The sequence below is a fragment of the Aythya fuligula genome, chromosome 1 (assembly GCF_009819795.1).
Source record: "Aythya fuligula isolate bAytFul2 chromosome 1, bAytFul2.pri, whole genome shotgun sequence".
Classification (NCBI taxonomy): domain Eukaryota; kingdom Metazoa; phylum Chordata; class Aves; order Anseriformes; family Anatidae; genus Aythya; species Aythya fuligula.
In genome coordinates, this window is record NC_045559.1 from 3,074,034 (window position 1) to 3,089,574 (window position 15,541).

General features: G+C 45.3%; 1 protein-coding gene across 2 annotated transcripts in view; it reads left to right on the forward strand.

The window, feature by feature from the left end:
- The window catches only part of PLXNA4 (plexin A4), a 403,695-nt gene extending 388,980 nt beyond the window's left edge, over nt 1-14,715 (forward strand). For both annotated transcript variants that reach the window (XM_032202674.1, XM_032202682.1), the window contains exons 30-32: nt 1,023-1,235; nt 11,255-11,405; nt 11,874-14,715. In XM_032202674.1, coding sequence (XP_032058565.1) covers nt 1,023-1,235; nt 11,255-11,405; nt 11,874-11,969 — 460 coding nt within the window. In that variant the 3' untranslated portion in view covers nt 11,970-14,715. The remainder of the gene's footprint in view (nt 1-1,022; nt 1,236-11,254; nt 11,406-11,873) is intronic.
- Nucleotides 14,716-15,541: the final 826 nt, after the last annotated feature.

The following is a 15,541-nucleotide window of genomic DNA, read 5'->3' on the forward strand; positions in this document are numbered from 1 at the left end:
CCTCCCATCAGGTCTCATTGCCAGCATCTCCCACTCCTGAACTTCTGCCCCTTCCCAAAAGGATGTTTTTTGGCTGATAAGAATATCCATGTGAGTCTTTCCTTACTTTTGGTCTGTGATTTCGGTGGCTGAGGATAACACAATTTGTTTAGGAATAACTTTGCCCTGACACACACAAAAAAAAGCTTGAGGCAGAGTCTGGATGTAGATACTTCAGGACAACTCACACAAATGAACAGCTCTTATAAGGGGTGGGGCGGAAGGAAGGTTTTTGAATTGCACTTGGAATAGCATTTCCACAGACAAATTTTCATTTCAAAGGTTGCAACACTTGTTCCCCATTCCTATTTTTTCTCCTTGAGGCAACAGGGTTTTCTCTGCCACGTGGAGTCTGCTTCATGCAGAAGGTGCTAGGATCATACAGGGGCTTGGGCTTGAGCTGTGCAGCATGACAATACATGACATACACAGAACAAAATGCCTGCCATTAACATTCCCAGGCTCCTTCCTCAGATTCCCTGACAGTCTGACAGTTGTACCTACCTTTTCTTGCCCTGGATTTACTACGAGGCCAAAAGCCAAGTCTACCAATGCCTAGTGTACATTGTACCATTGTCTAGGCACACAAAGTTGTGTGAATGCAATTTCTAGCTGTTAGCTAACAGTAGCTTACATTTGCACCCTAGCATAGAGAAGTTAGGAGATATTTTCATCATCTCAGTTATACTTTCATTAATTTAATCTCATTAATTTATATGCAACTCCAGTAAGATGACATTGACACTAGAAGTGACAAAATCAGGTCTGCAAGGACAACAAAACTCATTCCTGAGGTGACCACCACCATCTCAAGAGCCCTCAGGGGAGGAATTTATCAGAAATAAATGACAAAATTGAGGCTTATTCCAGAATCCCTGTCTCCATGCCTGGATCTTTGATTCCTATCCACCAGTCAGCACTGTAACACTGCAAGACAAAGCTTTTGAACCATTACTGACTCACCTCTTCCACCCCTCTTGCAGCTTGCCATTACGGTTCTGGGTGAACATGATCAAGAACCCCCAGTTTGTCTTCGACATCCACAAGAACAGCATCACAGACGCCTGCCTCTCTGTAGTGGCTCAGACATTCATGGACTCCTGTTCAACCTCAGAACACCGTCTGGGCAAAGACTCCCCTTCCAACAAGCTTCTCTATGCCAAGGATATCCCCAGCTACAAGAACTGGGTGGAAAGGTGAGTTTTAGCTCTAGAAACATGAATGGCATAAGCAAGTGGTAAAATGAGGCCCTACTTCATGGATGGAGGTAAGTGGTATCCTTAGTATTGTTTCTGGTAGCTGCTTCTGGGCTTTTTCTCTTTGATTATTGCTCAAGTAGAAAGCTCTCTGATAGACATTTATTCCCACGTGCCTTACAACAGAGGTAGAAATTTAATTAGAGGTGTGAACTGAAGGTGTTTGCCATCATTTGATGCCATCATCTCTTGAGGAGAAACTGTTGAAAGAGAGAGAGGTGAAGGAAGGGGAGGTGACTGTGCCCGAGCTCTGTGAGCTACGTGGGCTTCTCAGTCGTCCCACACAGACCAGAAGAAGTGGTTCATTTCTCCCAGCATTGTTGTGAGTCCCCACGCTGCCTGCCTCCCAGGCATCACACAATTATCGTCCCTTACTTTGAGTTCAGTAGCTTTCCATGGCAGCTCTTCTGTGCTTTGGATGAGATGCCATAGGGTTGACAGGCTGGTGACTGAAGCTCTGCAGGTACTTTCTGAAAGGTCAGAGGTCTTCTAAACATTTTATCCACATCTGCAAGAACCTGTAGAAACTACTGCACAGAGGGGCAGGGTCTGACAGGCCTACTTTACGGGAAATACAACCAAGGCAAGTATTCCTACAATACACAGGGGCTTCAGTTTCCCTAAGATTTTTTACAGGATAAACTATAGCACGTTTTGTACTCCACTCAACAGGATGCTGTCTGCTGGAACAAGCCTTGTAGAAGTTGATCTGTGCTTTGTTTTCCAACATGCCACATTTGCCTGGTATTATGGACAGGTTTGGGAACAGCACAGCTGGAGAGTGATTGCTGCTCTGTAAATACAATAATGGGTTTATCTTACAGATCATTTCTGCACAATGGCATCCAGTTTTCAGCAATGATTTGTCTGGATGACTTCATATGCACTGTCTAAAATTGATACCACATCATGCGGGTGATATAAGACCTCTGCTGCTGCAGGCATACTGTGCTGTAAACCAGACTATTTCCTTTGGTGGAGAAGGTTTTCTCTCATTCTGTGAAAGCAGAGCACGGCTGATCAAAGAGCTCTGTACCCTAGTCAGCATGAGGTGAAATTTTTACAATAATGCTCCCATTGGTCTCTGATTTGTCCGGACAATTATTTTTAGATGTGGTTAAACACGTCTGCAAATGTCGTTTCTAGGCAACCTGTAAGGCTCTTATGAGCTACCTTGCTTAATTATGACCTACTTCTGGTACCATGTCCAAGTTTCTTAGTATGTATTGAGGTTGATTGCTGGATTGACCTGGATAGGGGGAAAGAAATGTTTGAAATTTGTTTAGAAACCATAAATTTGCACTAACAGTGACCCAATGGCATCATACTCCAGAGATTCTTTAGCAACCTGTGAAGTGTGTGTAGTTGGTGGGTAGTTTCCTACATATGACCCTGTTGAATTTTATACCTTTGGAGACGGTACATTTGAGTGATGAACTGAGGTACATGGGTGAAGAACAGGGTATTTCCTCATGCAAAGCCTTTTTTTTTTTTTTTTTTTCTCCTGGATAAACAGAAAGTGGCAGGGTTTTCTGTTTGTTTGTTTTGTGTGTGTGTGTTTGTTTGTTTTAAATGTATTTTTCCAGTATCGATTTCACTTTAAAACTTTTTGGAGCTCAACCTGTTTGCCCAGTGATCTTCAGCAATACGTATTGCATTTCTCTGGAAGTTTTCCTGAACAACAAACAAGGTACATAACACCTCCTGCTGCTAGTAAAGAACACTGGATTTCTGGGCCCAGCATGTGCTGAGTTATTATCTGCACTGATGTCTGAAAGCTTGAACTGAAGCCCAAGGGGAGATGGTGGGGTTTGGAATATGGTTAGAACTGCCCTATTAATACTTTTGTGTGTCAACGCCACTGACTCAAGGCACCTGGGCGCTGTTGCAGATCAAAGAAAAACTTATTAAAGATGAACAGAATATAATTTCAATTCTGCTCTGAGTTAATGAGTTCCTTTTCTCCATTCTGCAACTGTACTTTGAGGGAGTTATTCCAACTCCAATGGCTTCCAGTACTGGTTTGAGTTATTTCTGTAGTCAACGTCAGCTGGAGACAGCATCATTCAAGACCACTAGACTTCTTCAAAGACTAAATCATAAGATAAAAAGATTTTCTGTTGGAGAGTTTAAGAAGTGGTTGAGTAAATCAGAAGAACTTGAAATCAAATGATCTCCTTTGATGAAGAAGAATCTGTAAGAGGGCAATTAGTCAGTGGTGGTTTGTAACCCTACTTGAAGGCACTCCAGAGTAAGAGCCAACTCCTCTCTTTTAACATGCCTGTTGAGATGGTACCTGAGCTGGGCTGCTCCAAGCAATCTTTTTGCAACTATTGGTTTCTCAGTGTGGAGTGTGCCTTCAGGACTCACAAAACTCAATGTTGGGGATTATCTTGACATAAGAAGTAGCAGAGAAAGTAGCAGGCATGGGTGACAGTACCTATCTCCAATTCAAGAAAAAATAGCTTTCCAACTCCAAGTTGGGAACGGCATAGATGCAGTTTCTGGCCTCACCAATGGTCTTTCTTTACACAGTAGTTAATAGGAGTTTGATTTTTTTTTTTTTTTTTTAATTTAAATTTAATCTTTTGGTCTTTTTTAAATGCTGCTGGGAGCAGAGCTGGACTCTGCCTGCTGAAGCAAACCCACTGAGACACCCTGACTTTTGCAAAAAACAAGTTCAGCATTCAAATACACAGTCAGGGCTCTTTCACTGTGAAAACACATGACTAAAAAGTACCAGCACGTAGCCACAACTTGGGAGTCCTGCGGCAGAAGATGAGGCCTAGCAGAGGCAGAAGAATTAACCCAGGAATGGGAACAGGCTATTTGGCTTTTGTTGAAGCCACGAAGAGTCAGTCTGTGGTCCTAAAACAAGGTGGCAGCTTTTCAAATATCATAATTTGGTCTATTGAAAGAAGAGGAAAAGAATGGGAATGATAGACCAGATTCTCATTTGACTTCTGTTAGTGAAACTCCATAGGCCTTGCTGAATTTACATTAGAGCTGCTTCAGATCTGCATCTTTTCAAGTTTACTTCAAATGTCCCCTTTGAGCCTAGAAATCTGGAGAACTTGGGAGCATTTGATGCAATCCCCAAGCAATACAAAGGGGAGCCGGTTCTAATTGGGGCTGTCTCATTAGCATTCAACACCACACTGAAAAGATGACAAAGGGCTGTGGCTGACCTTTCATTTCTCTCCATGCTGCCAGGCTTATGATAACACTTGTTTGAACTTCATTAACACCGTTTAATTGCCTGCATCACAATCAATACCAAGCTTCTCTACCGAAGCCTGGCATGGAGGCAGGAATGTGGGAGACTGAAAAGGGGCAGAGGACAAAAAGCAGAAGTCAAAGAGAGTTTCCATTGCACAGGTGTGGCCAAAATACCTGCAGTGCTGCAAGGAGAGGAGCTAGTGCTTTTTTCTCATCCCTGTGGGTACTCGGACATGCTTTGGCTGCTTAATGTGCCTTAAAAATAGCCCCTTTAAGTAAAGCTAGAAGTCAGAGGAGACATTGCAAATATTATTAAGACTTTGAGAATCTTCCAGTCAAGAATGTTCAAAATAGGCTTGATAGGTTTGACAGGTTTCAGACTAAAGGACATTTAAAGTGACTTCATCCATCTGCAGTTTATTGTTAACCTGAGCACAAACACTACCTGCCCTTGCTACTGGCACCCAGAGCCTGGGTTTGTGATCTCTTCTCCTTCCTTTCCTTTAAGCAACCATGGTTTGCATGGTGTTAACCACTTGACATCAAGGTCTTCAGCTTGTTAGAAAATTGTGAAAGTGTGTCTGGATGACACAAAACGTATAGTCTGTCTCCATTTGACATCTAAAACCTACATCTCTTGTCAGCCTGTGGTATCAGGACTCTGCAGTCAATAGATGGTGTCCTCCAATAGTGTTTGTGCTGTCTGTTGGCCATTTTACAGCTATTTTTAAAGACAAAATGTACTGGTTTAGTACAAAAAAGGTTATAAATTGCGCACATTCCAAGTTAGTGAGGTTTTTAGCAGGTACATTGGGGTGACCTTTTAACTCCAAGGGCTTTAAAAGAGAGCATCAAATGGCAGGTGGAAATCCTGGCTGTACTTTCAAAAACACAGTCTTCATCTCCTTTCCCTGACAGAAAGAGGGCTGAAGATACAGCATGCCAAGGGTCAAGGGGAGAGGGTGTTGTCAGTAGAGATAATAAAACACGGTGCTGGAAGAGGCCTCGAGAGGTCAACGTGCCCGGCTCCTGCCTCAGGGCTGGATCAGCTCTGTCTCAAGCCTTCCTGACAGATGTTTTCTTAAAGTCCTCCCACAACTGAGCCTCTGCTTTCCTTGGGCAATCCACTGCTGTGCTCCCCTCTCCTTCCCATCAGGATACTTTCCCTGATGGTCAGCCAGAAATCTTCCTGGCTTTAGTTAAAACCCATAGACTTCATTGCATCCTCAGAGGCATGGGGTACAGCTCGTTCCCTGCCTCTCTGCAGCAGCTTTTGTTGTGCCTGAAGGCTGTTCACCTGTCTTCCCCTACTTTTTGTCTCGAAAATACCCCTGATATTTTCTTACTGCAGTAACACGCTGCTCTCACACAGTGCAGTTTTCAGCAGCAAAGATGAAAACGCGTCTGTGCTCAGGGGATACAACCTCAGACCCTTGCAGCCTCGGCACTGAGATGATGGACAGTTTCTTCTCACAGAAAAACTACCTGTGCACCGATTCATTCTTCAGCCATTGACTCAGTGCAGCCCACCCATCCTCTGCCGGTTATTCTGAGACAAAAAAAAACCTGCAGGAAAAGCCATGCGCATGCAAAAGAAAATCCTTTTGCCTAGCTGTCATGCTGTTCATGCCAAAGTCCAATTAGTGTCCAGCAGCTTGGCCTCGAACCTTTCTGTGAAATGGGATCGATCTGGAGTAACGCGGTCCTGTGGCTCCTGCAGCTGAATCAGCACAAACACGGAAGGTGCAGCTCAGCCGCCTCCCAGCAAGCTAAAACTGCCTTGCCCTGCCAACAGAGGAACTGACAACGTGTCCTTGCACTGCTTCACTTCATCCCATGAAAGGGCTGGCCGCTAGGATGCTCCCAAGCTTCCCTTCAGCCCTTCCCTGCTGTAGCAGTCCCCTGGATCCCTTTCATACGTTTCTTCCTCCTTCAGTGGTCCGGATACAGCCGGCTATTGCATAACACTAATTATGTTATTGCTGTAATTGCGTCTGCCGTCTGCAGCACATGGATTCGTTACAAGCTTTTCATATGCTAAAAAGATTATTAATGAGCGCAGTCCCAACCCAGGACGGCACAACAACAGCCATGACAAAAAGATCTTTTGGAAGGCAATTAGCTCCATGCTAAGCCGCCTAAACCATGGCCCGTGCTGGAAAATTTCAGACTGGAGAGGAAGCATTGGCAGCACAGCTTTTCTCTGTGCTTTTGATGAGTTAATGAGTTGCTGAGTGGCAGCAGGCACAGTTATTCTTGTGAAACAGCCCCACTAAGGAGCCTTGCGTGGCTGGTAATGAAGACGAACATTTGCCCTGCCCCTTGCCTAAAGAGAGGGCAAGATGTATTCCCAGGTCACTGCTGTATTGCTTCCTTAGGAAAACAAAACAAGACAAAACAAAACAGGAACTTCCCAGGGAAAGCTGAGGATGTGTAAGGAACAAGAACTGAGGCTAAAAGGGATCATTACTATGCACCAGTGTGGCCACAGTACTTGCCCATCTGTTGGTGGCAGGGGATGGCCTCAGGTTCTCCTGCTCAAGCCAAGAGGAGGTGAGCTGCTGAGCTACTGATACCTATAAAATAACATCCTATGATCTAGTAATCCTCCCACCATCCATTTGAGTTGCTGATGTGCTTCAGAGAAGGTTGATACAAATTCCCCCAGATTTCTCAAGGGTTTCATCGTTTCTGATGTCTGATGAACAAATTTCCCTGGCACATCAGAGGATAAGCAGCCTGTGATTCCCCTGTGATTCAGGAGAAGCTCTGGTATGTAAGGAAGGGTCTTTAGGTATGTGTCTGTGGTGGTTTCACAGTGGAGCTCCACCACGCCAGTCTTTCAATCCTCCTCCACAAAAGAACAGGGGGAGAAAATATGATGAAAAAAGGTTCATAGGTTGAGAAAAGGACATGGAAATCACTCACCAGTTAGCATCATGGACAAAACAGACTCAGCATAGGGAGATTAATGTAATTTATTGCCTATCACTAGCAGACTAAACAGTGAGAAACTAAAAGCAAACTAAAAACACCTTCCTCCATCCACCCTCTTCCACCTCCTCCCCACAAGGAGTGCAGGGGAATGGGGGCTGTGGTCAGTCCCTGATGCTTTGTCCATGCTGCTCTTTCTCAGCCCCTCTCTGCCCCTGCTCCATGTGGGGTCCCTCCCGAACTGATCCTTCAGGGGCTTCAAGAACTGCTCCCACACAGCTCCGTACCATGGGGTCCATCCCCCAGGAGCAAACTGCTCCAGGATGGGTCCTGGCTCTGATCTGCCATGGGGCAGCTGCAGGACTCTGCTCACAGAGGCCACCCCTGCAGCCTCCCCACATAATCCTTGCCACATAAACCCCATACAGTACCTAAGCCTCTCCTGGAAACATCTGGGTGAGGGTCCACCAAAGCTATCCAAAACAGGAGTACAGAAGGAGAAAATCTGCAGCACCAGGGCAGCAAGTGGTGCACCTTGACCAAGTAGTCATCATCTGCTTTGGTCTCAAGCCCTGTATCAGTGAGTGTAGTGACAGGACAAAAGGGTAACAGTTTTAAACTAAAAAAAGGGTAGATTTAGATTAGATATAAGGAAGAAATTCTTCACTCTGAGGATGGTGAGGCCCTGGCCCAGGCTGCCCAGAGGAGCTGTGGCTGCCCCATCCCTGGCAGTGCCCAAGTCCAAGCTGGATGGGGCTGGGGGCAGCCTGGGCTGGTGGGAGGTGTCCCTGCCATGGCAGGGGGATTAGACCTGGATGTTCTTTAAATTCCCTTCTCAATCTGGTGGCCATCAGCTTAGTTGTGCTCACAGGAGCAGTGTGGTTAAAGAGCATCTTCCGTCACATTTCAGCTTTAGTGTAAGTGAGCGCTGTCAGCCACAAGGGCGAAGGCACAAGCAAGCACGCAGGCAGCCTTGCAGATGCTGGCAGTGAAAATTCAAGGACCTCTGGGGTTTGGTGACAGCTTCACGGTGGTTTTGAAGGCGTTAGAGGTATGTAAATGGCAGAGAGGCCCTAAGTACCTCTGAGGATCCAGGCTCAAATAGAAGGTAAATAAAGACTCAGCAGGGATGTTGTCATCTCCCTGCCAGGATGCTTTAATATACACATTTATAATTTCTTGAGATAGCAGAATGATGGCTTCATTAGGAGCACTTCTGTATAAATAAGTCATTTGCCCATCGCAGAGTTCTGGTGGAAGATTATATGTCTTCTTCCTGTATTAGCAGCCAGGTTTGATTACTGGTACATGCTTTTTTTGTTTGTTTGTTTTCCTTCATTTATTTATTTATTTTTCCCAAACACACTTCCACAGTATCTTGATTTAGAGTCTTAATGGGAACTGACTGCTCAGGTGTGTGATGTGGCAGACTCGGGTACACTTTGGTATATATAGCAGCGGATGATGGCCTGTGAACCCAGCACGCCGAAATCACAGCTTGAGAGTTTGTCATGGCTGGAGAGATCAGGAGGCCCTGAAACTCAGGTCATGGCATCCTGATCTTCCCTCCAGGGGAGCGCTGTGCATTGCTCTTTGTTGTTCAGATGGAAATTTCATGCTGCTCGGAGCATCCTTCTGCAGAGCTGGAAGGAGGACTGGGGAGCTTTCAGACCCTTGTGACTCACAGACCCAGGAGAGCACTGCTGCCAAGTGAAAGGGAGACAGGAGAAATTTGGAGAAGCAGACAATGAAGAAGCAACACTTTTAAAAAGGCCCCATCCCCTCACCCACGCTCCCATCACCATTTGATGGAGCATTTCAGCTGGTTGTCAGAGCCAGGGTGACAAACAGAGCACGGTGCTGCTGCTTTCCTCCACCAGCCTTATTTATTTTTGTTGTGATGTAATCCCCTTCACTTTTCATTTCACCCAGCAGGAGGGTGCCTATGCAATATTCATAAGGAGCTGGGCTCTTCTCCATGGGCTCTTCTCAGGCACCATAAATCAATGCATTTCTCTGCATTGCAGGCTCTTTTTTTTCCCCACAAGTCTATGAAATGTGCTATTGCACATGGATGTAAATTCCTTTGGGTGCCAAGGCACACCTTATTTTTTTGTCTGTAGTACTCCTTGGTCCCCAACAATGTGCTTTGGCCTTGAGAAACCTGAAAGCATTCTCATGGGTGCTACCACTCCCTGACACTTTATCTTGTCAGAAATGCATGCAGAATATATCTGATTTTGTCCAGCTAGTGATGCAGAGAGCAGTTTGACTTTTCTGGGACTGGCAAAGGCTGAGGAAGATCTATTCATCCTGCTCACCACCTCCTCCTGGAGGTGGTTCTGTAGGACAGGTTCTCATGGGGTTTCCAGATGGCTCTTTCCCTCCTAGACAACTGTTTGGGTTTTCTTGGGTGTTTGGGGTTTAGGCAGTTTATCAAGCAAAATCAAGCTCAGACCACCCATCACTGGGCAATATTAGAGCATGGGACTGAATTAGGCTGGGATTTGAGGCTTTTCCTGAGTCTAGAAGACAAGAGACCAACCCATAGCAATGAGGATGGGACTGTGGGGCACAAAACCAGCCTGAAGTGACGCTGGAGCCTTCCGATGTGAAGGAGTTTCCTCCCAGCCCTCTTGCACTGTGTTGTTTTTCACAGGAGACTTCCACAGCTGCCTATCCTGCTCAGTTGTAGAGAGTATTTTCCCACTCGTATGTCTGAAGGATCCTTATCATACAGCACTTCAGCATCCAATTTCTCTGCAGTGGAAGACAGCCTCCATCTCAGCAGGTGTCTCAGTGCTGTTTACAGGACACCTGTCAGCTCTTTTGGCTCCCCGTCCCCTCTGCCTCCTAATTATAAAATTGTGGATTGCTGCAGCTATGGGCTTTTTTTCTTTTTCCTTTTTTTTTTTTTTTTTTTTTTTTCCTTCTGCACAAAATGTCAAATTGCAGAAATTAAAAATGTAAATGATGGCGTCTAATTAACCAGTTGACAGCGGAGCACAGCTGCGAGTGACAGTGACTGATTACCTTCTGCAAACCTTGTCCTCCAAGACCTGCCTTACCCAGGGGACGAAGGACATCGAAAATAGCAACTTCCTTAAAGAGACATTGCTTTGCTGATGAAATCAGCGTGGGCAGTGGTCCTGGGGTCTCCATGTCCTGTGGATAAAGCCCCAGTTCTCCCGAACTCAAGGGAAGCAGATTTTTCCCCAGCCAAAGTGGGGATGAAGTTATTGAATCTTACTGATGCAAACTATGATGAGGGGCTAGCTTAAAATTAGAGGCAAAAAGGATTTGTCAAGCAGCACAGGAGTTGCTGGGATAGACTGGATTGACTGGAGGAGGTGGATGATCTCAAAATGCATGCAGATGTAAATGTGTGGGGGGCACAAGCAAGCCTGAAAGGGTTTTGGTGTGTGGGAGCAAAATCCAGAGCACTCAGAGGGCAGCAAGATCAGTGGGACTTCTCCATGGGACTGGAAGCAGTGCCCTTGAATGCCTGAGAAAGGAATCTGGCACCAAAAGGTATTGCCTATTTCACTGATAGCACAGAAAAAGGTTACTGGATGCTCTTTGAGTTTTTACTCTCAGATAGGGTTGACTGCCTGCAACATGCATCTGTTATTCAGGAATAATGGTTCAGTCTAATTTGTATTTTGGCTAAGTTGTCTCCTTTGTTGTAAAAGAAGAGCATGACAGGGTATATCATTGAGCCTGAGAGTGCTAAGCGTGTCTTTTGTCCTTATGGGCTTAGTTTTTGACTTCCTCCTCTCAGAAATACCTGTAATTCTCTCTTCCAGGTACTATTCAGACATTGCCAAAATGCCAGCAATCAGTGACCAGGACATGAATGCATATTTGGCTGAGCAGTCTCGCATGCATATGAACGAGTTCAACACTATGAGTGCGCTCTCAGAGATATACTCCTACGTTGGCAAGTACAGCGAGGAGGTAAGAGCCTTGGAAGGGTGAGGAGAAATTGTGTAGGTTGTGTAGAAGTTGTGTAGGCATATGTGCCCGGTGCCATTTATAATAGCAACACCCTAAAGCATCCAAGAATGGTCCAGCAAACATGACAGAGGAGTTAAAGGTGACCAACATGGGTGTTGAAGACCAGGTGAGATGCCTTAGGACATCTGAAATATGGCAAGGAAATAAATAAATCTACCAAGTAACTGATGTTCTAGATGATAAACCACTTGATCTGTTGCAACGTAGGGGTTTGCATTTACTCACATCAAGCCCAAACTGCCTGTGTCTTTCCCTGCTGGCTGACTGACCTGTTATTTAAGCTAAGTCTGGGGCCCACCCGAAGGGAAAACTGACCCCTATCTGCTGCTGTAGGATGCTGGACTTGATCTTTTTGGAAAATAAATTTAAAAATAGAGCCCCATCACTTCTTTCTCTCTCTTTTTCCAGATCCTCGGAGCCCTTGATCAAGACGACCAGGCTGGGAAACAGAAACTTGCCTACAAACTTGAACAAGTCATAACCCTCATGAGCATAGACAGCTGAGAACTGTCCTGCCAGGGACACCCTGGGAGGGATAAACCAAGTCGTGCCTCACTCAAGATCATCATCTTTACCAAGTGCAAGTTTAGATTGGCTGTAAGCAGAGTCACCTGAACAGCGCTCCTCTCTCTCTTTCTCTCTTTCTCTCTCTCATTTCTTTCTCTTTCGAAATCTGTGGACAAAGCGACAAATCCCCAGGGGTTAAAAGAAAAAGACTGCAGAGGAATCTTGGCTCTGGGGACATCGAGACATTCAGGTGGAGCTCTTGTTTTCACAGCTTCCCCTCTGCCTTTGCCCTAGAGAGAAAAAAAAAAAAAATATTCCACAAAACGAAATAAAACAAAACAAAGCAAAACAAAACCCTCCCCCAACATCGCATCATTACTCTACAGATGGGAAACTGGGAGGTCACCTCTGTCATGCTGCTTTAACTGCCCTCCTAAGGATATAACCTCTGGAGTGGACATGGAAAAGAACTCAGTATTACGAAAAGTCTCCCCGAGGGAAGGCAGCCTGCCTGCCGGGATCCTGGAGGGCAGGAGAAAATCAAGACCCTCTCCTTCAGAGCCATTGCAACTCTATCTCTTGATAGGAACCCCACTGGGAGAGGAACCCCAAAGCTCCCCGCAAAATGCCACAGCTCCGTCCACGGTGGGACCATTGTGGCTCTCATCTGCCTGGGCAAAGTGGTGTTGCTGCTCTCTCGGGGCAGGAGAAGGGTCAAGAAGGGAGGAGGAGACCGACGCTCCCCCGCCCATGTGTTTCATATGGTTATTCTTATTTTTCAAAGAGACCTGTGTTCCCCTCCGTCTTTCCCATTGTGTCCTGTTGGTCGTAGCACTGCGGCAAAAAAAAAAAAAAAAAAAATGCTCTCTCTGCTCAGTGGCATCCCGTTGGTGGTGTTTCTGTTCCTTCTGGCAGTGGACAGCACAGCATCTCCCTTGTCCCCACCTCAGCTTGGAAAGCAAGAGCCACAAGTCTCAGTTTGTTCCAGACAAGGAGCTTGGCCTCAAAAACCAGCCAGAGGGTGTTTTTTATTTTTATTTTTTTAATTATTTTTTTTAAGATGTTTGTTCTTTCCATTTTGTTTCCTCAACTGAAACAAAGCTGTTGTTTTCTTGTGGTGGAATATCAGAAGGATACTAAAGGGCTTGCCGTGAAGCACGGTGGTGCATAGGACTGATGGTAGAAGCTTCCTTCAACGCCACTCCTAAGAGGAAATGTTGTCACACACCTTGGAAGGAAATCTTGGAGGAAACCCAAATGAAACACTTCAAAATATTCTTCTATCTAGATGCTCCCAGTCAAACTGCATGTATTCTGGAGAACCCTGACCGATTGTAAGCTCATTTGCCTTTTGGTGCCAACTCCTGGCCTTTGCTCTGATCCTTTCCTGGAGCCAGCAAAGCCTTGCTGAAGGCACAGTTGCCGACTGGGAAGGATTTTCTCTCTTTTTGCACTTCCCATCCCTCCAGAGATCACTGTCACCACAGGACAAGGGTGGGCCATCACCCTTTACTCTCCTCTGCTCACCTCCTCCAGAACTATGCCTCAACCTGTTTCAAATAGGAATGAGCTCCTGCATCTCCTGGGCACTTGGCTGGTTATTTTTTTGTACAACTGCCAGCCTGTTTAACACTGTGGTTCAGCACAGTGGGAGAATCAGCCCTGCAGAGCCTCAGGGGAACTGGAGAACCTTGTGTCTGGTACGCCACGGAGGTCTGCGTTCATCTCTCCAGGAATAAATGGTGCTCACTAGCAAGTGGAGGAGTGGCCTCATGCCACGGAGAATTAACCCTCATCCATCTTACACCATCCTCCGAGCTACAGCCTGGATTTTCTTTGCACCCGGAGGGCGGAAGGGGTAAAGACAGGGTGTGTAAATTGATTATGGAACGAGTGTGTTTGGTTTTATTCATGCCTCTTGCTAGCAAACCCGAACCTCTTTTGAGCAACGGCACATGAGGGTGTGTAAAGGGGGCTGTGGTGCAAACAGCAGTCAGTTAGCAAGCGGGTTTCGTTCAGCCGAACAGATACACACACAAGCAAGTCTTTCTAAAACCATTTAAAGAACAGCGGTCCAAAATTCGGTGCGTGTGCGGGGAGAACATCACAAGAGTCACGTTGAAACAGCAAAACGTAGGGACACGTCTTGGTTTTAAAACCCCAGACATTTCTCTCTTGATTCTAATTATTATTATTTTGTGCGTGTGCGTGTGTGTATATGTGTGCGCGTGCGTGTTGTTTCCTTTTTGATTTTGCTTGCTTTCTGTTTGATCGCTGAGCTGACGGACTCATCATGCACCTTATGGACATCTCAGCATTTTTAAGAGGCCTGCGCAATGGGGATGATTTGGTTTGGTTGGCTCTGCCGTGGTTTTGTTGACCCATTTTGTAATGTTGGCGCATGTTCCAGATCCATTGATTATGGCTGTGAAAGTGGGGTGGAAGTCCCACCAGAGCCAGCGGTAAGGAAATTACAACAACAACACAAACACAATATTTTTTATAAGTACATAAAAAGAAAAAAAAAATTAAAAAAAGGAAGAAACCAAAGGTTTTGACAAACAAAGTGCCACAAGAGATAAATATGGACCCTATTGTCATGCCTTGTACTCGCAGCTGGGTGGTAGGAGTCTGAGGACAAATAGCTGGCTTGGAGGGAAGTGGTTATGAGTGATGGGCTATACTGCCTGGACATGCGCACACGAAAGGAAGAAGAAGCTGTTAAAAAAAAGAAAAAAAAAAAGTATCAAAGTGAACTGGTGTAATCCTGCACTGTTACTGAAGTCAAAGGAACACCACAGGGGAAATCTGGGACTCACCCTGTTTCTTTTTGATGTTTTCAGGGCTGTGTTTTTGTTTTATTATTATTGTTGTTTTCCATTGTCACTGTTTTATTTCTTCTTGCTGGTACGGAGTTTTTCAGCTGTAAAATATATATATATATATTTCAAGGAAAACTTGAACACCTCAGAGACACTGAGAATGAAACACTTAGGGGAAATGGGAAGTGCCACGAGATTGGTGTCTTAACCCTTCCCAAGTCCCCATTTCTCTCCCCCATCCCCAGGATTTGAAAGAAAATGTATATTTTGATTCTCTTTCATCTCCTCTTCCTTTTTCTTTTCCTTCTTCATTATTATTTTTTAATTTGGTGCTTGAGCTGGTTTTGGTTTTCACTTGGAAAAATGTGCCAGAATTGTGATGTCAATGTGTGGGCTTCCTCCCCTGTCCCATTTGGTGTCCTTCCCCTTTCCATCCACTGTCCCAGCATCCCCCCCAGTCTATGAGAGGTCTTGGCATCTTTCTTCTCAGCCTCACCTGTTGAGCTAACTATTTTTGTAAGTGCATGTACAATTAAAATATAACTAAAAACAATGACACAAACAGAAGAATGAGCCCTACTACGACGTGAATGAGTTTTTTTCCTTTTCTTTTGCCTTGTTTCCCCCAACTCCTCACTGTTCCACAGTTGACCAAAAGTGCTCTGTGAGTGGCATTTCACTGTTTTTCAAATTACACTGAGAGAACAGGAGCCAAAGTCCCTTGAAGTCAACAGACAGGTTCCTAAT